The sequence below is a fragment of the Micropterus salmoides genome, unplaced genomic scaffold, assembly GCF_014851395.1.
Source record: "Micropterus salmoides isolate LMB-PRFRI ecotype aquatic unplaced genomic scaffold, ASM1485139v1 Ms_hic_scaffold_19, whole genome shotgun sequence".
Classification (NCBI taxonomy): Eukaryota; Metazoa; Chordata; class Actinopteri; order Centrarchiformes; family Centrarchidae; genus Micropterus; species Micropterus salmoides.
In genome coordinates this window covers 5,901,474-5,923,689 of record NW_024041039.1, presented here as the reverse complement: position 1 = coordinate 5,923,689, position 22,216 = coordinate 5,901,474, and the positions used below count along the sequence as shown (strand labels likewise).

Sequence of the window (22,216 nt, the reverse complement as noted above, 5' to 3'; positions counted from 1 at the left end):
CTACTTCACTGTCAAAAATACTATGTGACAAGTAAAAGTACTGCATTGAAAATGAAAGTATAATCAGAAAAATGTACTTTTCAATTCAAAGCAGTGTTTGATTTAAGTTTAGTTCAGTTCATTTATTATTATGCCAAGTGGAAACTTGACTTGCAGTCAGGGAACACAATAAAACATACAAGGATCAGATTAACAACACAAGTACAAAAAAACAAACAACAACAAATGTGACCAGTACATACAGTACACTAAAAACATTTAACTTTCTCTAAAATGTGAGGTTACCCGAGACGATTTAGCAGAGTTACAGCACAGGGAACAAACAAGTTTTCACTCCTATTAAACTTGAATCATGGCACCTTACTGTAAAAAAAAAAAAGTGGGCTACTGGATTGAAAATGTGACTTAAGTAAAAGTATGGAAGTTTAATCAATGTACTTAAAGTATTAAAAGTAAAAGTACTAAATGCAGAATGAAAAATGTCCCCTGTGACTGTTATACTATTATATCATTATATTATTATTACTCATGTATTCATGTAAAAGCAGTTGTAGTTAGTTGAGGTGGCGCTCATGTTGAACTATTTTGTATTCCACTGCAACTAATGATTAATTTCTCAGTTAATCGATTGATTTTTTGGTTTAGTAAACATTCTGAGAAATGCAATTACCCAGAGGCCAAAGTCACACCTTCAAAGTATTAAAATAATTCAAAGGAAAAGCAGAAACATTTGTGAAGCCAAAACCATTAAATGTTTTATTATTGTCAAAACAGTTACCCATTAATTTTGTCAATCAATTATTCGTTTTAGATGTACTAAGATGTATAAACTGTTGGGTAATTTATAGCAAAACATAATATTTGTATGTACAAATTAGATAATAGTTACTTACAGCTGTCAGATAAGTAAAGAAAATGAAAATACTTAAGTAAAGTACAGCAAAGTTGTGGCTAAATACAGTACTTAAGTAAATGTACTTAATTATTTTCCACCACTGTGGTTATTATCCAACATTTCAGTATTAATTTCTGTAGTTTTACAAAATCTGGCATTCCTGTACATTTATTTATCGTATGTCAATGACCCCACATTTTTCAGAAGAGAAACTTTTTGAAGTTTTGTGGTTTGTGTGATATGAATTAACCGACAGACATTTTACCAATCAATGGTGAAAGTTTCTCGGTGTCTTTTCTCTGGTGCATTGTATAAGTGACTGAGCAGCACGAACACAGAGAAATCTGACACAAAACAGACAGAAATGTAAATTTCTCCACATTCATTCTGCCTCCACAGACAGGAACTCAATAGAGCCATAAGACATTATCTTGAGCAAAGTTGAAAATACACCCTTGCAAAGATTTGGAGTTGTTATAGTTGTATCGTACCAGTAAATCTCAAATTAATTTGTAATCCTGTCCATCAAGTAGACAAGTTGAAATAATTCGTCTAAGAACAATTAGGAAATCTCTGTCTGAGCCATTGTGGGTTTTATAGTAAAGAGTTTCTAGTGAACACCCTGCTGATGGGAAGATTTCCGACTGTTTTTCAGTGCAATTATAAGAAATAAATCAAATCAACAGCTCATCTTTTTGTCTGTCTCCAAGTGAGCGGTGAATATATGTCAGTACATAGAGTGGGGTTAGATCCAAACACAACGATGCACTAAAAACAAATCCAAACACTTGGGAGGGCGGGTGAATATTTTATTTCTCATCATCAGGTGGTAGGAGTGCTGTTTTTCTTGCCGCTGTGTCGATTAGTAACAGTCCTCCACATGTTCTTTAGGGAGACTCGGGCCATGAGCAAGGTGATGGTGAAGTTACGTCGGTACCATTCACTGGATATGACACGGAGAGGGGAAAAGAGAATTAGAGGAAGTGTCATCAAGTTAAAACCACTGATACAGTATGACTTTACAACCTCAACCGATTCGAGACTTTTCAAGCCTCAAACTTTCCAGACTTCAGACCATATTTGAGATCAACTATTTGAGTACAAATATCTAGATGTTGATTATGTAAATAAATGGTTTTAAAATCCAACTGTTAACACGTATGTTACATTCTGACTACGTGTGCCGTTATGTTGCCAAACATTTGCCAGACGATTGTAGCTGTAGCTCATACAAATCAGTTCAATGGCCGTTCAGTCCACACTCCTGCTGTGAAACATCTGTTGCCCAAAGAGTAAACTTTACACATATTTTCCCTTAACATATTTAATAAATATTGTATTATTGTTCCCCCTATATGTTTTAGTCTCTTTTATAAATGGGAACAGGAATGAGCTGAAAAAGTTAAATGTGTCTGTGCAGCGTTGTTTATTCACTGTAACCATGGAAACAATGATGTTTCCTTACACAGAAAAGATCTGTGATATGTATCTGAAAGATGTGTCTGTCTATAATCACTGCGTAACTCATAAAAATTGTTTAGACCTATCTATATTTGGTTTTTTGAACAATAATTTAGAAAAGCGGATAACATTTAATTGTTCCACATTTTGGGAAATACACTTATTCGCTTATTTCCTGAAAATTAAATGAGATTATTGATACTCGCTTGATTGTCTGTACACTAAAGAGTAGCTTTTTTATCAATAAATAAAAAAAAAAGCATAAAAATGACAATTTGTAGTTTGACGGGGGGGGGTTAGGCGCCAGACTATTTCCTGGCCAGCTTCTTTAGGGCCAGAACAATCACTTGATGCCAAACAGTGGATCACTTTACAAATCTGATGTAGGACATTTAAAACAATTATGATAAAATCTTTTTCAACAAATATGCATGAATAAAATTAAATAAAAACTTTTTAAAATTCTTTTCCCTCAACAAATAAATATCCTTTTCTCTCTAGAAAAAATAAATGCTAACCTGTTCGTGATTCAAACATTTATTGAACATTTGTTGCTCCTGTTTATTTTCAGCTGAGGAAAACCTGGGCCTGTTGTATTTTGTTTCATCCACTACTGTAACTCCCTTTTCACATGTCTTAGCAAGAAATCCCTGGATCGTTTACATAAGGGGGCCAGAATGCTGCTGTAAAGCTTTTAAACATCCTTTAAAAGGTCTGAGTTGACTTTGATCGTGATCTCTTTACGCTGGCTCCACATCAAATTCAGAATCTGATCGCAGTTCTTGTGATCACGTTTAAGCTCTGCATGGTCGGGCACCTGTTCTTTATTAGAGATCTAGATAACCAGAAGGTTTGTGAGGTCCTCTGATCAGGGTTTGCTAGTTGCTTCTTGCTCTAGACTCAAAACGAAAAGAGACTTTGCCTCTGATGTGTCGCAATTAAACTCTCTCCTTTTGGACTCGGATCTGTGGACACTCGCCATCGCTTAGTTTTACAGCTATTTCCTATTTATTTATTACTTTAACATTGTGATTGTTTGTCTTACCTTTACCTTTTATCTTAAAGCACTTTGTGGGTCTGATGGAAAGGTGCTATAAATAAATGATGTTGGGCACTATTACGGTATGCTTTGTACATACATACAATTCTTACAGGATGTTTTGTATTGGGTGTTGATCCTTTTCCCACAAATACGATGTATTTTATAGCATTTAAATATTGGACACAAAATGAATGATGCTACAGTGGCTGCTAACCTTGAACATGAACAACACTGTAAAGAGCAGGATTAAACGTAGATAGATATTTCACTGCACAGCACAATGCAATAAATGTTTGTTGTGCTGGAAGCTCAAAGACTTTAAACAGACTGAGCCAAGAAGGCAGTAATACCTGCGGGGAAGAGACGGGGAAATGCTGTTATTTCTTTTATTTACTCTAACCTGAGACAATAACAGGAATCACATGGACAATGTAGTGCAATCAGTTTAAATAAAATAAATAAAAGCAATTGCAGAGGTTACACGTGTGGGCGTCTCTTTCTTTATAGAGGATTCACTAAACTAAACACAAGTCAGCCACTTTGCAATGCTAATTCACAGAAAGCTCTTCAAAGCCTGCGATGTTTGTAGTTCTCTAGGTACAGTATATAACAGTGTCGGATAAAGCCCACAGCTCCCGTGGAGGGAGATGTACCCACCCACCCGGCGGCATCATGGGAGATACCCGGCTGCAAAACAACTCACTTGTTATAATTTGCATGTCGTATTCTGTTTCTGTCCAGGAAGCTTTTGTAAAACACGGCCATTTCTTCACTGTTCAGGGACCGCCGTCGTCCTGAGGGGCCGAGAGAAGACGCAGCGGACAACATTATATTCTCATTAAGATATATTTCCTTTTTAAATAACCAGCTTTTCATAAAATCTCTTCAATTCACAGTGGTTTTGTCATTTTTAAGTCTGTAAGGCTTCAATTCTAACATGTTCTGACAGACAAAACCGTCTCCATGATTGGGAATACATTTACAATCTATGCAAAAGCATTGCTCGCAGGAGTTTTTAATCCTACTCAAGTATTTAATCTACTTTTCTTAATAAAGCCTGTAGACAGGAGAGGGTTATGTGTGCACAAGAGTCTTAACCTGTGAATAACACTTTAGTATATGCCGAAATATAAATACGTCCTCACCTTGCTCATCACGCAGACTCAAGCCTTTAGCGTTCAGTTCTGAAATGATGAAAGTATCTTTTTCCTGCAGAGAGCATTGAACAAAAAATGTATATATTCAATTAATGCTTTTAGAACATACACAAACAAAACGCCAACAGTCAACACAATTACCAATATCATAAACCAATATGATAAGATTTACATTTAGGACAATTTAATATTCCTGTTCTTAATGTCCTTTATCTCAGTCTTCAGGACACAGATGCTAAGAAGGGTGGCCTTATAGTACTGAACTTATCCTGAGAGCCTCTATTAATGTAACTCTCAAATTTAGTAACTTTAAACATCTCTCTATTTACAGAGAATCGACTTTATCAGCATCAAAAGCTATAGACAGCCACTTAATCTGATGTTATTATGTTGTAAAAAGCACTGGATCATGCAATATTTCTACAATAAAAACCTGTTTTAAAATATCTTTAGTGTTAAATATTATCAGATTCAATGTATTTTATTCCTCATTAAGTTTTGAACAAAATTAATTTAAATAAAAGGGAATTAAGATATAAAGCAAATATATTTTAGACAATGGGTGGGCCCAGAACCCAGACAGCAAAGCTTTGTTGTGCAATGCTGCTGTCTGCTGGTGAAAATAAGAACTGTCCTGTAAGAGCTCAGCATGCAGAGGACAGGAACATCCTGTGACCTTTAAGACTTAGATTATTAATGATGACAACGATAATGTGGTAATAAGCGACATTTGGAAGCTCTGCTGGGAGGTCAGAGGTCAGCTGCAGGGCAGCAGCTCTGGAGGCACATCAGCAGGACTGTGCTGTCCTGCTGCCTAAACATGTGCCCAGTAAACTTCTTCATATAGCTGCTCACACAGTTAGTCAATTAACCAATCAATCAATCAATGGAATAATAATCAACCACAATTTGATAAACAATTGATCGTTTACAGCATTTATCAAGCGAAAAAGGCCACACACCCACTGATTCCAGCTTCTCAAAATGTGAGAATTTGTTGCTTTTCTTTCTTTCCCGTTTTTTATTAACATTGTAAAGTATAAATATTTTTGGGATATTTCATATTTTGGACAGTTGGTCAGACAACAAGATTGATTTAAAGACATTATCTCAGGTTCTGGGAAATTCCAAGGGGCGTTTTTTCACAGTTTCCTGCATTTTATAGACTGACTGATTCATCTAAAATACTTGAGAAATTCATTAATACAGAAAATAACCATTAGTTGCAGCTGTACTTGATTTACACTTTACATTTCAGTTTTTAATCCTGGCTAGCACTCTGCTTACCGTGACAGGTATTATACTGGCTATTATGTACATGATAAAGACTTTTATATACTATATTTCATCACATTGCCAAAATATAAACATGTTTCGCAAATACAACCTGCATGAGAAACAGAACTGGGTACCAAAACTACTTGTACGGTTGTGGAGCGTACAACATTTATATGGACTTTTTCTTTTGTGCTGTAAAAAAAACCTTTCAACCTTGCTGAAGGTGATGTTCTGCTTGGCCCAGAAGTCGTGGTTCCAGTCCTCGGTCTCCTGCCTCAGGTGTCGCAGCCGTTTCTCCAGCTCTGTTTCGTTCGCGGGGACGTGGTAAACGATTGGCCGCAGGTTGGAAAGAGGGTTCGGTGGGCCGATCCAGTCGTGCGTGGAGGTGGCTACTGGCCTGAATGTGGATCTCTGAATAAATATAAGAGAAATAAGAAATATTTTATTGTACTGTTACTTTTAAGAATGAAGGTAAAATAGTATTGAACATTTCTGAGAGCAACTGAAAGTTCATCTGTAAATTTATCCTGATAAAATGACATGTTATTGTCTGCAGTTTGGGGGATCAATTTCAGACTCCCAGCTCTGAAATTCCAACATGATTATCATTTTTCTACGGTGGCCCTGAGAGCTCAACACCCTGCAGCTTAATATAGTACTACAATGATCTAGCATTGCCCTCCTATAATGTTGTCAGACTCACGATGGACAGCACAATCGATGCAGCACAAACAAAGATAATGTGTTTTTTTATTCTACGTATTGTTCCCCTGTGTCAAAACCTGGTGCCTACGTTACCCACAATGCAACTCCACTTTCATTCATGTGTGGCAAAAATAATATCACAGCTAAAATCAAAAAAAGGAAAACTTTTCTTCTACTACTACTTCTGCTTTTTTTTTTTAAACAAATGATCGGAGGTTAAAAGGAAAAGTTTTTTATACTCCATTCTAATTATTTGCTGTAGTAAGTTATAGTTTTGAATTATCTGATATCCTTTTACTGCATTTTATCCGTTTCAGGCCGCCACAACAGGAGTATGAGCTGAACCACACTGCTCTATTTCAGATACCTACATTAACACCTTCCTTAAATACTGACTTCTTCATTCTCAGACTGTTTCCTTTACTAAACATGTTCCGGTTTGGGTTTAGGATTAGGACTGACACTCCGCAAGAGTCAGTAAGGGAGAGTTTAACTTGAATAAACAGAAGACGTTTGCACACACAGGCAGACTCAGATGGAGCTCACGTGGTTTGAATAAGCAGCTGACATGCAGGAACCTGCTTATCATTTCTAACCAGACTGCACGGTGAGACGAGCGGCGAGGCACAGAACAGGTTCCAGGACTCAGAGACCAGAAAACAGGTAGATGTGAAGTCAGAGTCGCTGTAGATTACACAGTCGGCTGTATATATAATCATTAAAGCAAACAATTTAGGTAATGTTTGTGGAATAAAATACCTAACTAGTAATGTTTTGTATACGTGTTTATATGTATATATTGTTTTATTTTACGTTACCATATTTTAATATACACTTAATTATATGTTGTGTGTGTAGCATGAAAAAACTACAAATCTTGTTTCGTTATGCAGCCTTGTGCTGTATAATGACAATAAACAACCTTGTACCTTGTAAATATAGTTTTTTATTACACGCTCAACATGCCGATCCTCGAATGAAATACAGTTGTTGAATGTAACTAAGTACATTACTTGTACTTTACTTAAGTCTTTTTTTTCCATGCCACTTTATTCTTCTACTACGCTACATCTCAGAGGGAAATATTTTTACTTCTTACGCCACTACATTTATCTGCGAACTTTAGTTACTAGTTACTTTACAAACAAAGAGTTGTACAGGCAAAACATAAAAAAAGCTACGTATAGACCTTTTAAAATATGAGGTTTTGTTATTAAGTTAAATACTTAAACTCATTAAAACACAGTGCTTTTGTTGTAGTTCTTCCAACTACAACAGAAAAGTCCCGAGTAATAATAGTGTAACAGTCACAGCGAACATTTTTCTTTCTGCATTGATTACTTTGATTTTTAATTAGAATTAGATTTTCCTGATGATACTTTACTTTTATAGTTAATGTCGTTCTGAATGCATAATTTATACATCTGAATAATTCCTTCACGGTGTAACTAAGTACATTCACTTAATTTACTTTTACACCACTTGTATAAGTACTTTTACACTACTGGTGTTAGTACTTTAACACCACTTGTATAAGTACTTTAACACCACTTGTATAAGTACTTTTACACCACTGGTGTTAGTACTTTTAAACCACTTGTATAAGTACTTTTACACCACTGACGTTAGTACTTTTACACCACTTGTATAAGTACTTTTAAACCACTTGTATAAGTACTTTTAAACCACTTGTATAAGTACTTTTAAACCACTTGTATAAGTACTTTTACACCACTTGTATAAGTACTTTTACACCACTTGTATAAGTACTTTTAAACCACTTGTATAAGTACTTTTACACCACTGGTGTTAGTACTTTTAAACCACTTGTATTAGTACTTTTACACCACTGGTGTTAGTACTTTTACACCACTTGTATAAGTACTTTTACACCACTTGTATAAGTACTTTTAAACCACTTGTATTAGTACTTTTACACCACTGGTGTTAGTACTTTTACACCACTTGTATAAGTACTTTTACACCACTGGTGTTAGTACTTTTACACCACTTGTATAAGTACTTTTACACCACTGACGTTAGTACTTTTACACCACTGGTGTTAGTACTTTTACACCACTGGTATTAGTACTTTTACACCACTGACGTTAGTACTTTTACACCACTGGTGTTAGTACTTTTACACCACTGGTATTAGTACTTTTACACCACTGACGTTAGTACTTTTACACCACTGGTGTTAGTACTTTTACACCACTGACATTAGTACTTTTACACCACTGACATTAGTACTTTTACACCACTGACATTAGTACTTTTACACCACTTGTATTAGTACTTTTACACCACTTGTATTAGTACTTTTACACCACTGGTATTAGTACTTTTACACCACTGGTATTAGTACTTTTACACCACTGGTATTAGTACTTTTACACCACTGGTGTTAGTACTTTTACACCACTGGTATTTGTACTTTAACACCACTGGTATTACTAAACTACATTTGCAAACGTCTTCCACTTGTCGTTACACGTCGTAGTAGGCAGTCACACCAGCAACGGTCTCCTGGCACGCAGGCGCGCACACACACACACACACACACACACACACACACACACACACACACACACACACACTCTCACACACACACACACACACACACACACACCTGTGCAGGTCCAAACAGAGTAAACGAGCTGTCACCGCCGTTAATGGGGATTAACCAAACACTGCCTGTAAGTCAAATATTATGTGTTACACGGGATTTTATTTTACTGTACGAACCTTTGGTGGTTCGTCCTGCTGGGTTGCCTGTTCGGAGCTGCACTGCCGTCTGTTCACTGCTGATATTAAGCTGTGAGGGCGCAGAGGAGCGTGGAGGGTAAACGGACCGAACAGCCTCCATGTTAAACACCCCGCTGCTGCTGCTGCTGTTGATTTGGACACCATTTTAATTAACTGAGATTTTAAACTTCTGTTTTAATGACAATCTGTTCCCGTTACTGTACAGAGGAGCCTGCTGTTCATGTTAGCCCACACAGAACTTCATAGGAGTTCATGTCGGTGTCCTTCGGTGTGTAAAACCAGCCGTTTGGTCACATGACTCAGCAAGGACAGGGTGAGCTCCAAAACGTCACCGACAAAGCCCCGATTTGAGACAGCCGGGCGGGGTTTACACTGAAACACTATTCCTCAGTCGGGGAAGAAATGTAATGTAAAAAATACTACAATATTCAAATAGAGTTTAGTAATACCACATATGAATAACCTGTTACAAGTAAAAGTCCTGCCTTAAATATCTGATGGAAAGTAAAAGTAGAGGATGTGTCAGTATTAGTATCAAAATATACTTTAGTATATTAGAGTATATAATTATTATTATTATGACCATTATAATAATACCATCTACTAACAGCGTACACAAGAATAATATATGATTAAGTTTTATCTATATAAATCTAATATAGTCTACATAAAACATAGAAACATATATATAGTAATATAGCACAGCCTTACATAGTATAACCATAGAGTAGTCAAAAACATATTATTTAGTATAATACAGAAATATAGCATAGAATATAAAACGTTATAGTATAATATATCATTAATATAATAAAACAAAATATAGTTAGTTAATTTTAAAGTAAGACATAAGACGTATAAAGTAGCAGAACTAAATAAAATACTAAGTAGGCTACAAATACCTCGATATTATAACTACACCGCATTTACTGTCCCCGCCCTTGCCGCCACGTACCAAACGGTACGGCCTGGTACAACAAATGGAGCGTATTTAATGTTGGACGACCAAAACTTACACATAAAAAATATTTAAGTCGACCACCGGCAAAATAACACTTTCATGTATTTTCTTTTACATCGATATGACATAATTATACATTAACTAAACATCGATTCACATAACTTATTTGTCGAATAAAGCAAACGGCGATAAAACAGTTTTATTTTCGCCCGAACGAGCGAAAGGAGAAACTCCGCGTTAGTTCATGCGCCGGAAAGTAACTGCTAGAAGGTAGCTAGGTGGGCTAATGTTTAGCTTTAATCAGAGGAGGTACGCACTTTTCCCCAACAGTTCAGATGGCTGTACGCTGGCTATGCAGGTAAGGGCGAAACTATTAAAGTGACGAAGTTGTCTTGATGTGTTAAGACCGAAAAAAAGCAGAAGTTATTCGGCTAAGGTGGGGCAGAGTCAGGTGATCATCGGCAGCTAGCTTAACGCACAGACACAGACAATGGCATTCACAGAGAGGTGAACGTGGGAAAACAGGGCTCGGGTTTGGCTTTCTTGGATCCAAAGTGGGTATTTAAAGAGCCTGTGAGCTCCAGTAACATATCTTTTTGTAAACGAAGTTGTTTTAAAAAGGAGAATCAGTGGAGGGAGCCCCTCGGATCGGTGTGTGGGAGGGGCGACACAAGCCCGACCGCAGTCAGTCAGTCAGTCGTTAGGCAGCTGAAGCTGACCGGACCGGATCATCGTCGACCCCCCAACCGAAATCTGATTTTGGGGATTCTCCTTTTGGATGCTACTTTGCTCCACGACCCGCCTGCTTTGGCTGATGGAAACAGACATCCGTGAAAATGTGCGCGAATGTGTTCGGAGTTTTGAAAAGGTGAGACATTTACGATGCCGCTTGACACTGCTGGTGCGTGCGTGCGTGTGTGTGTGTTTGCATAGTGTGCGTGAGGATACAGTTGACGGCTCCTGGAGATGCTTCGAGGTGTTTTTGAGAAGATCTGGGAGGTGTGGTGTTTATGCTGCTTGCGGTGCATGGCCTCACAGAGGCAGATACCTTCGCAACCTGCTGGCCAAACAGGATTTTCTATGGTGGCATAATGCGCAAAGCCGTGCAGGACCGGTGCAGGCAGCCTGGGGTAGCTGCTTGAACGGGGTTTGGGGGGGAAGATTTAAGCAGAGGGGAGCTGGTTGCACGGTACCCCCAGCTCAGGTATCCTTCATGCTGTGTGACTCATGAGAGGGAAGACTGAACCCTACTAGCAAACCTATTGTTAGCTTTACATCACCTCAGCCTGGAGCCAGCCCCCCCTTTTTTTTCTTATCTCTTGGATCAGTTTTAAGGGATGAGGTGTTTGCCAGGCTGGGATTTTGTTGAGATTATCCTAATAATTACTCATTTTGTAAGCTCTGGCTCAGCGTGCATTCATCCCCTATTCTGGAAATGCCCAGCCCCGTCGCCCTCTTACATAAAAGTACTTTAGGGAATGCTGATACATAATCCTGTGTCTTCTAATAAGTGTTATTGATGCTGTAAATAACAAAACATCATATTATGGGCTTCGGTATTCATATGCAATCATCACATCATGCTTTCAGGCACCTTGACTGATCCTGACAGCCCGTCTCATGATGCAACCTCTCCTCTGAGCCATGTTCTGTTGCAAAAACTAAAATCCCTTCCTTATCTTAATCCTGTGTGTTACTGTTCACCCTGTAGATATAGAAAGTTCACTTTGATGTAGGCTGGGCGTTTTGTGGGAGGATGGAAAGAATTTCCTCTGTAACAGTTTCGTTACTCGCTCTTTCCTTTTTTTTCTTTTAGCTCTGATATTTAAAATCCAAAGTAGAATTTGTTTTAATGCTGGAGGTTGTTCTTGATTTCGGTAGACTGGAGATTTGCAATGAGATCACGGATGAATTACTTAACAGGCACAAGCCCAGGGGCCCGAGAGGTCACGGGGGCCCCTAGACCAGAGCTTCTGTTTCAAATAACTGTTAACATTAATTCACAGAGCTTAAGTCACATCCTACTGATGCTAAAATAACAATTTTATTCAAATAACATAAAAAAATTGCCATTTAGCTGATGCTTTTATCAAAAGCAACTTAGAATTGCTATAAATGTCAGAGGTCGCACGCCTCCGGAGCAACTAGGGGTTAAGTGTTTAGCTCAGGGATCCATTGGTGACATAGTGGGAATTGAACCCAGGTCTCTCACACCAGAGGCTTGTGTTTATCTACTGCATTGCCGCCACAAATTAGTAAAGCAATTTAAATCAGAATAGCTCTGCTTTAAGAAAATAGATCCTGCATCTGAGGCTTCTTGTGATGGTTTTCCATAATATTTTATATACTGTGTGCTGTAGTATTTTGTGTAATATAGAGTGTCTGTGTCAATCTGCTGTGGCAGGACGCTTCGGACAGAAGTCAGACAGCTCTCTTCATCTCCAGTGTGAAATAAATACTGAAGATCAGATGCAGTTTTTGAACCAACAGTAGCACAAGAGTTGTATTTCACCTGTAAAAATGTTGCTAAAACATGCGTTTTTGCAGAAGCAAAAATTACAACGAAAGGGGCAGAGCACAACTACAAAGAGATGCAACACGATTACAGACGCAACGGAACTACAAAGAGGCGCAAAACATATACAAAGAGATGCAAAATGACTACATAAAGATGCAAAGTGACTACACAGAGATACAACACAGCTACAAAGAGATGCATAATGACTAGACAGAGACACAACTACAAAGAGATGCAAAATGACTACATAAAGATGCAAAGTGACTACACAGAGATGCAAAATCACTAGACAGACACACAACTACAAAGAGATGCAAAATGACTAGACAGAGACACAACTACAAAGAGATGCAAAATGACTAGACAGACACACAACTACAAAGAGATGCAAAATGACTAGACAGAGACACAACGCGACTACAAAGAGATGCAAAATGACTAGACAGAGACACAACTACAAAGAGATGCAAAATGACTAGACAGAGACACAACGCGACTACAAAGAGATGCAAAATGACTAGACAGAGACACAACTACAAAGAGATGCAAAATGACTAGACAGAGACACAACGTGACTACAAAGAGATGCAAAATGACTAGACAGAGACACAACGCGACTACAAAGAGATGCAAAATGACTAGACAGAGACACAACGCGACTATAAAGAGATGCAAAATGACTAGACAGAGACACAACGCGACTACAAAGAGATGCAAAATGACTAGACAGAGACACAACGCGACTACAAAGAGATGCAAAATGACTAGACAGAGACACAACGCGACTACAAAGAGATGCAAAATGACTGTCCCTCTAACAAACCCCTCCTCTTGAAACCTACAGAGAATGATTTGTATACTGTGACTTAATAACCACAATCAATATAGAGGAGGGAACAACACCAGAGCCGAGCGTCTTGACCTCCAAGCTATTGACATATCACGAGTACTGCAACTACTGATTACTGTCTTTACTGAGTACTCTGCAGATTATATTCTAGATCAAATGGTTCATTGTTTAGTCAGAAAATAGTAACGTCACAAGTTCCCAGAGCCCACAGTGACGTCTTCAGGTGTCTTGTTTTGTCCAACCAACAGCCCAAACCCCGAAACATAGTCAGTTTAAGATTATATAAGATCGGCAAAAGCAGCAAATCTTCACATTAGTGGAGGTGGAATCAGCACAATTTTTTGGCATATTGGCTCAAAATATAATTGAACGGTTTAAGAACCATGTTATTAATCTGACAAAAAAGTCATTTTGCTGATAGTATTTTTCTAAGTAGTGAATTGCAAATGCGTATTACAGCTCGAGGCACCTGTGACACACTTTGCGAGGCTGCTGGACCAAATCTTCCTGCACGACTGTGGACGTGCAACAAACGGTTTCATATTTGGGGTTTTTTTGTCCTCAGTATTTAAAGCTTGATGTGCAGGCAGGATCCCTTTTCATGCGGATTAGAGAGCTATCGCCATCGTGTCAGCCAGCGAGCCTGATAGAAACGCACAGCAATACTCTGAATGGTTGTCATGTGGGTGTTCCTCTTGTCGAGACGAAATGTAGGTTAACCTCATTCATTTTCTTGCACGATTGTTAGCGACAGAATTTCTTATGAATATATTATGTTATTATTTTCTTCGTGTCTTGTCCTCAGCTGGGTTGTCATTTGATTTATCTGGAGTTGTGTCTAAACTAGAAATAGAGGAGACTCAACAAAAGAGGTCAAGGTCAAGACTCCTCTGTTTTATTTTTTACTCTCATATCAATCACCATTCAGAGAGAATGCATATTTACAGTATCTAGCAGGCTATGCACAGTTTATAGTATATAAAGTATATGTATTGTCAGTGGTATTAAAGTTAAAGAGTAACTTTACCTCTTCTAGTTTATTATACCTGTAACCACACATAACAGTAAAAAAAAAAGTTTAATCTCTGTTCAGTTATTATTACAGTGAAACACCCTGAGTCGCACGTCGCAGGGTAAAATCACGACATCAGCAGAAACAAGATTTTATTTTTAGCTGTTACTCTTTAACTTTTCTGACTTTGCAACTCTGTTAGTTACTGGAATGACTGATCGGCATTAGTTTACTGCAGATCAGTATTTGCACGTTGTGCCTGAAAACTAACAATAAATTGCAGTAGAAATGCCAGAAATGTTTGACGGGTAAATTAGAAAAAGCGTCACCTAGAGCTTGACAATATGGCAAAAAATGTTATCACGATGAATAATTTCATATCATTCAATATCTAATAATTGTGAAATCATTGTTTCTCATAAGTTTAAAGGCTGATTTTTGCTCCTGAGTGAAAGTTGAAGAAACCAGATGGTTAATTTTGGTTTTTCTTTATGGTCAGAACAAACACTTGATGACAAACAGGGGATCACTTAACAATTCTGAGGTAGAACATTCAAAACAATTATGGTTATCATGAATTGATGATTATTTTTCATTCCCTTTGACTCAACAAAATAAATGTCTTAATAGAAAAAATTAAGTGCTAATTTATTTTGTGATTCAAATTAAATCAAACATTTATTGAAGATTTGTTATTGAGGAAAATTATATTGTGATAGTGATTATTGATTTATTGCCCCTAGTGTCACCTTTAGTCATCCAGAGAGCACTTATATGTTCATTTTTAAACTGTAAATTGTCCTATTAAGTTTTTGGACAATTCTTTAAAAATACTAATTTAAGGGATATTTTTAATGTAAAAAGATGAATATTTGCTAAAGTATATATCAGTGTAGGCTTCAAAAATCAGTCGGACAAAAATGCTACAGGCACTTAGGAGCAAAACCTCCTTTTACAAACTGAACCTGCAACAAATTGTTTGGTTTTCTCAATGATGTGACAGATCCGGATGGATAAGGCCAGCAGCAAGTTGGAAAGTGACAGCACAGTAGTAGAGCGTCAGGATTGCTCACAGCCAAGATGGATTATTTTTTAATGACTCTTTAGCCCCCAGGCTGGATTTCTGACATGTTAGGAATGACAGGAATAGCCTGAAAATTAGAGATACAACACTTTGTCCTTGGCTGATTTTTCCTCTTTAATATTTTTAGTGTCAGTGGGCGACCGTCTCCAGTGCAACATAACAGCCATTGTGGTTTTATCAAAAGGTGGTATGTTTGTAACTGTAACGTCTTTACCCAGGACCGCTGACGCTTTTGTTCACAGAAGATGTGGAGAAAAGATTTACAAAAATCTGACACCAACACAGAAATGCCTCATTATTTACATATTACGGAGCATGTGAGAAAAGGGCTAATAGCATTTGCGTCTGACCACATTGTTGCAAATTCCTCTGGAGTTGAAGATATAAATGTTTGGCTGAGAGTTTGTCTTTGCTCCAGCTGCTTTGGCAGCGATCCAGACATTAGTTGGAGGTCCTATTCATCCAGTGTTGGCTGTGAGGATCTGAAAAGAAACTTTTGAAGTAATCCTATCATTCTGGCAAGGAGACAACTATGTTAGCTCTGCTGAGGCTCTGTTTCTGCCTGCTCTGAATTGTTTCTCATTGTTCTGACTTTCCTTTCCAGCCTGTTTGGGAAGCCCTTTGATGGTGGGAAGAGGATGGACCATGGCGGCCCACAGCAGCAGCAACAGCATCCAATGGAGCAGCAGCAGCAGGCGTATTATGCGCAGCACCCTGCCATGATGCGGCTGTACGAGGTCCAGAAGGAGGTGGCGTCTCTGGGGCCTCAGGTCTGCACCTTCAGCGGCCTGCAAAACGACCGTGACTACAAGCGTCTGGAGCGCGAGCTGACGCGGCTGCTGCTGGACGTGGACCAGGTGGACACGGAGGGCAAACCGGAGCTGCAGGGGGCACGAAAGAGAGCAGCACAGGAGGTGGAGGGCCTCCTGCGTTACCTGGAGGAGAACAGCTCTCATCCATCCCGCCTAGCCATCGAGGAGCTGAGCAACGAGGCGCGGCGGCTGGTGGACGAACGCATTGTGGCACCTCAACGTGGCGGCGGGGTGGCCGAAATCAACGACGAGCTGGTGGATGCTCTGCAGGAGCTCGTGCTGAGGCTCACCCAAGTCAAGACCGAGGGGAGGGTGCCGCTCCGCAAGGCACGCTACCGGGCGCTGACACGCCTGTGCGCCGTACAGGATGTGTTCGAAGGGCGCACGCAGCAGCAGACCCTCTCCCTGCCGCTGTCGGGGGACACCCACGAGGCCGTGCACTGCATCAACCAGGTGATGGTGAAGGTGAGCGTGGCGCGCAGTCAGCTGGTGGCTCTGCTGATGGGTCTGAGTGGGAGGGACAGCTGCGCCCACCTGTCACGAATCCTGACGGAGATGCAGGTGGAGCTGGACGCGCTGGATGTTTCTGGAAACGCAGCAATCAGAAATTACCGGAAACAGGTTGTGGAGGAGATTAACGGGCTGCTGAAACATCTGGACCTGGAGGGGGAGGGAGACGACACGCGCAGGTAGGCGTCACTGAAAGGATGGAGTTGTGCACAAGATTGATCTGCTGATTATATTACCTATCAATCGAGTAATCAGTTTGGTATATATAAAATTGGAAATAGGGAAAAATCAACGGCACGTTTTCTTTAAATAAAATTACTTAAAAAGGTGAATCGATTATCAAAATACTTTTCTGTCAGTTGACTAATTGTTTCCGCTGTAGTGCAGATATACAACTTGCTCACCAGGAAGTACCGCTTTAACGTTTTCTATACTTTAAAGTGCGCCTGAGCTGATGTTACTGCACGAGTAGCTTGGGTGGTGGATGGGAGGAGGGACTGGGGATTGTTACTGAGTTTTGGCTTGAATCATACAGCGCTGTGAGGAGTGAATTAGACTCAAATCACCAGAGAAGCACTGAAAGCAGTAAAACGCCTACCAAGCACTTCATTATGCAGAACAGCTGACTCGAGCACTGATTTAAGGACCTCTCATTCACATGTTTTTCTTCATGCTGCCTAGTTTTGGGCTTCAATTACAATATAAAAAGCATGTTTAATATGTTGGGTGCTCAAAATAAATGTTAAATAAATGTGTTTATGCTTTTTTTTCGGGTGACATCCCACATTTTCATGTTTATTTGCTTGAAATTATTAAACCAGCTAGAATAAACACACATTAAATGATGAATATTATGAGTTTTTTATACATTATATAAGATAACTACCTTTTAAATAATACATTTAAGGGGGACTCCTGAGCTTTCCGTACATTTATGATGATGATACTTGACTTGTGTTTTTATTTTGGTGGTATTAATTTAGATTCTTTGGCTGGTGTGATGGAGCTGCTTCGCCTCCACCACTTTCAGACGCCTCAGCTTGGCACAGCTGGCGCTACGCTTCAGACATTTTCCCTCCTGCCTCAAAAGCATTTTACTGCAACAAAGTACGGCTAATTATAATACCTGGAGAAGCAATGTTTGCTTATCCAGGTACCTTGAGCGATAATTAAATAATACTGATTATCAAATGTTAACAAAATCATACGGTGATTTTCTTATTAAATGGGAACTCCACTGCCTTTACAGGTATTTGAAAAGTATGACTGCTTATGTGCAAATAGTTGTGTAAAAGCTTTTTAGGCTCGGGAGGGAGCTGGGTGAAATCTGAAAAATGTCCTCAAGCGATGTCACTTGACTCGGTGTCGGTTTGGGCTGAAGACTACAAGTTTGAAAATGAAAGGAATCTGTTGGTGTGGAGAGAAGCGAGCTTACCAGACCTCTGTCTGCTGCTCATCTCTGCTGCAGGACATAGGCTCCAGGCTACATTAGATGCTACTAGCAGAACACTAGCATACACACCCGAATCTCGAACCATATTGTCTGAGGTTGAGTTGCATTGTGGGTAATGTAGGCACTAGGGGTTGGGATCTCTGGGCATGTCACGATTCGATTACGATTCAGAGGTAATTTCTGGGTAATTACTAAGCATTTAATTTGCGCATTAAAATCCAAAAGAAACATCTCCTAATTAGCTTAAAAAGACTAGTTTGCCTCCCTAATTTACTTCATTAACCTCAGCTTGACAAGTAGGTGATGTAGTAATGACATACAGACTTTTATTAACGGACACACTGGGACCTGCACTGCATGTTTAGTACCAGACTGAAACTTACAGCTAATAATTTTCATCGCTAACTTTCACCGTCATGTTCTTTTCATTACTTGCGCATTGATATTGATGATTGTGTGACATTTTAGTCGGCTGGTTACTCAGTGGGAACACTAGTCTCTCTGTTATGTGCACGCCACAGACGGTCCGGGCACCACACTTCCGCAACTTCTGCCTTTTGCGTTCCGTGAACATTTCGTTATCAATTAACATTTAAATAATCGATTTGTTAATCGAGTCAGAATCTTCCACGTCCGCATCGCGATGCATCTAAAAATAGATTTTCTCTCCCACCCATAGTAGGCACCAGGTTTTGCCATGTGTGGAATAAAAAAGATGATTTTTCTGGTTCTGTGGCAGCGATTTGTATACTTTTCCTAAAAAAAAGCAATAACTGCTCAGGTACTGTTAAAGGATTATGAGCACACTGTCATAAAAAAAGGTGTTCTTTGACATAAAAAGTGTGATCTCATGTAATTTTCTTACACTGGTACAGAAGTCATTTGCCAGACATTGATATAGGAAAGTATCCACATAATGTTTTTGATAATAAATTTGTAAGTATCGATACTTTGCAGTTAGAACTGATTGTGTTACTACAGCTCGTAAAGATGCTTATTTCAGGTTTGATCGTCTTTCTGAAGCTGCAGTTTGTGGTTGATGTTCAGGAGTATTTTTTTCAAATGAGTGATTCAGTGTTTGTTTCTTCAGGTACGACTTGGCGCAGAACAACTCCATCCGTGAGATCGAGGCGGTGCGAGCTCACGTCTGCCACCTGCGAGAGGGCGTCCTGCGGCACTGCGTGATGGGGGATCTGAGCTTCAGGCCCAAAGCTGAGCTGCAGAGCCTCCTCACTCACCTGGACCAAGTGGACACGGCCAAGAATCCGTGCATCAGAGAGGCCCGCCGCCGCGCCGTGGTGGAAGTCCAAGCCATCATCACATTCCTGGACCTCCGCGAGGCCCTGGTCTGCCGCCAGCCGGGCCCCAGTGAGCACCCGTCGCACCGGGCCGTGTGGCTTGTCCTGGGGAGCCTGTCGGACCTGCAGGCCCAGGTGCTGGGCTTCGATGGCAAGCGGGCCGACAAGAGCTACATGATGCTGGAGGAGCTGCTGACCAAACAGCTGCTGGCGCTGGACGCCGTGGACCCGCAGGGAGACGAGACGACCAAGATGGCACGGAAGCAGGCGGTGAAGTTTGCCCAGAACATTCTCAACTACCTGGACATGAAGACGGACGAGTGGGAGTATTGACAGCGTGGACAGCGTGGCAGCCATGTTGCTGGTCGGGCGGGGACGTCGCTTCAGGAAGGAAATGATAATGTGTGTAAATAAAAAAAGAAAAAAAAAGAAAAACTGGAACGTTATCATTTCACGGGCTGTAAATATTGACTCAAATCCCCAGAATGCACTGCAGCAGCGCTTTTCTTTTGTCTCTTGGTGGTAGTTGTGGCCGACCCTGCTGAGAAGTCAACAACACAGAACTCCCTTTGTGAAACACACTTTGAACATTTATTTTGTGCTTTTGAAGGTTTTCTTTTTAACTCTCCCGTGTTTGTGTGTGAGTCGTTGTGGTATTTGGTGTGTGTGTGTGTGTGTGTGTGTGTGTGTGTGTGTGTGTGTGGTCGTCGAAGCCTGCTGCTGCCAAAGCACTAAATAATGCCTGTTAAAGTGGTCGTCTTCTCCAGACTGCGCTTGATATTGATGAATTACCCGAGTGTGATGGATTGCTTAGCAGTGGCTTCCCAGTTTGGCCTGATTAATCTGACTTGTAGACAACCAATGCATGTGTTAAATTCAGTGACCTAATTAGGGAGAGTCGTCCGGTGCTACCATGAGAGTAGGGCTCGGTCCAGATCGGGTACCTGTTGGTACCCATTTTGGCCTTTAAAATATCAAAAGGCATCAAATAATGTCAAATTACTGGAGCATTTTTCTTTTATTTTGCTGCAGTTTTGTATTGAAATCAAATTTGGCGCGATTCCATTTGGCAAAGCAGATGGTGTGAACAAATGTTAAATGGGGAATTAAATTTAATCTGCAGTGAAATGTGCTTTTATGCAATTGAGAACAATATTTGGGGGCATTTTAGGAGCAGCATCAGAGGTGAAACATTAGAGGCAGAGCTGAGGCGTGTGCACAAACATCAAGCTGGTATCGAAAGCCAGGAAATCTGTGTTTAAACAGAGACGTAATTAGAGAGAGAACGGGGAGTGTGCATCGTTGATGCAAGGTCACTCTCCACTCCTGCGTGACCCTGTTTATCCCCTCAGCATTTGGTCCGTGTCTCTGGTAGCGCTCCAGTCCACACGGCTGTGGCAAACTCCCCAGAACTCTGCACACCACAGCTGTCGTGGGCATCCGGGTCAAACGAGACAAAAGACGAGCCTCGTTACAACTGAGATACAGAAGCGTTGATTTAAAAAAAAAAAAAATAAGTTTGTGTTGAGATGTTATCTTGTGAGGCAGCCTGCCAGCTATGAGCAGGATGTTTGAAAAGATTAAAGTACCTTTCCCCTCGCTGCTCGTGTAGCTGTTGGTCTGTAATATGCTTCAATTTTTTTATTTTGTTGTGACTTTGTATGATCGCACCAGGCTATAAATGGATCTGGTTTGAATTCAGAGATAGAGGGAGAGGAGGCAAATTTTTTGTGCTGTTGCCGCTGCTTTTAGGTTTTTGTTTCCACCCACTGCTTTCTACTGACGGAGAAGTGCGACTGTGAGAGGCCCATGGGGAGAGGGGAAGAGGAAGGGAGGTTGAGGCGGTGATATCCAGCGGATTGACACATCAAGGCTGAAGCTCACAGGGACGACAGTCGGGTCCTGTGCGGTAGAGAGTATTGATGGTGATCGCAGTCGACAGAGCCTTCTAGAAACTTCTCAGAGCTGCTGCTGCTCGAGACGGTGGGAGGGAGGGAAAGGACTGGAAGAGGAGTCCAAATTTCTGTGCCTTTATTTTCACCCTTTCATTTGAACCGGTTCGTGTAAAAGCAGCCTTGTAGTGCAGCGACTGAATAAGCAGCAAGCAGCTGCTAATTTGTTTTGATACGTATCAACGCTAAAGCATTGAATGTGTTTATGGAGAGCACCTTGGCCGTTATCGCCACAAGGAACTTGCACTACTTGTCAGAAATTTAGGCTTTTTCAAATCAGTAGTTATTCCCTGATAAAAGACTTATAGGTGGTGATGTTCTGGTCAGTAATGTGTGGTAAACACAGCCTGACAACACTCCTTGCAGCAGGCCATAAAATGAGTCACGTTGTGCTTTAACAACTGCAAACAGCCACGCTGGTGGGGCCGATCTTTTGCTCTCACAAGCAAGTTCAAGTTA

The 22,216-nt window shown here is 40.1% G+C and overlaps 2 protein-coding genes across 5 annotated transcripts; one reads left to right on the top strand and one right to left on the bottom strand.

The window, feature by feature from the left end:
- Positions 1–733: 733 nt before the first annotated feature.
- Positions 734–9,600, bottom strand: LOC119909997 (cytochrome c oxidase assembly factor 8-like). Its single transcript, XM_038728320.1, has 5 exons — positions 9,287–9,600; positions 6,047–6,244; positions 4,544–4,607; positions 4,102–4,192; positions 734–1,838 (listed from the first exon to the last, which is right to left on the bottom strand). Exons 1-5 carry the CDS (start codon positions 9,449–9,451, stop codon positions 1,718–1,720), a joined length of 639 nt encoding a protein of 212 aa, XP_038584248.1. The 5' UTR covers positions 9,452–9,600; the 3' UTR covers positions 734–1,717.
- On the top strand, positions 7,103–20,240 carry LOC119909996 (BAG family molecular chaperone regulator 5-like). Of its 4 annotated transcripts, none has more exons than XM_038728317.1 (3): positions 7,103–7,201; positions 16,337–17,233; positions 19,598–20,240. In XM_038728317.1, exons 2-3 carry the CDS (start codon positions 16,371–16,373, stop codon positions 20,136–20,138), a joined length of 1,404 nt encoding a protein of 467 aa, XP_038584245.1. In that variant the 5' UTR covers positions 7,103–7,201; positions 16,337–16,370; the 3' UTR covers positions 20,139–20,240. The 4 variants fall into 4 exon arrangements, with proteins under 4 accessions (XP_038584245.1, XP_038584246.1, XP_038584244.1 ...); XM_038728318.1 differs by lacking the exon at positions 7,103–7,201 and adding an exon at positions 9,150–9,237; XM_038728316.1 differs by lacking the exon at positions 7,103–7,201 and adding an exon at positions 10,484–10,626.
- The last annotated feature ends 1,976 nt before the right edge of the window (positions 20,241–22,216 follow it).

Excerpts from the sequence above, each read along its gene's own strand:
- LOC119909997 (XM_038728320.1), bottom strand. The coding sequence starts at position 9,451 with ATGGTGTCCAAATCAACAGCAGCAGCAGCAGCGGGGTGTTTAACATGG. Across the intron at positions 4,608-6,046 it reads AGAACATCACCTTCAGCAAG|GAAAAAGATACTTTCATCAT; the intron begins GTTGAAAGGTTT and ends TGCTCTCTGCAG. Across the intron at positions 4,193-4,543 it reads GAGTCTGCGTGATGAGCAAG|GACGACGGCGGTCCCTGAAC; the intron begins GTGAGGACGTAT and ends TCGGCCCCTCAG.
- LOC119909996 (XM_038728315.1), top strand. The coding sequence starts at position 11,105 with ATGTGCGCGAATGTGTTCGGAGTTTTGAAAAG. Across the intron at positions 11,137-16,336 it reads GTGTTCGGAGTTTTGAAAAG|CCTGTTTGGGAAGCCCTTTG; the intron begins GTGAGACATTTA and ends TTTCCTTTCCAG. Across the intron at positions 17,234-19,597 it reads GAGGGAGACGACACGCGCAG|GTACGACTTGGCGCAGAACA; the intron begins GTAGGCGTCACT and ends TTGTTTCTTCAG.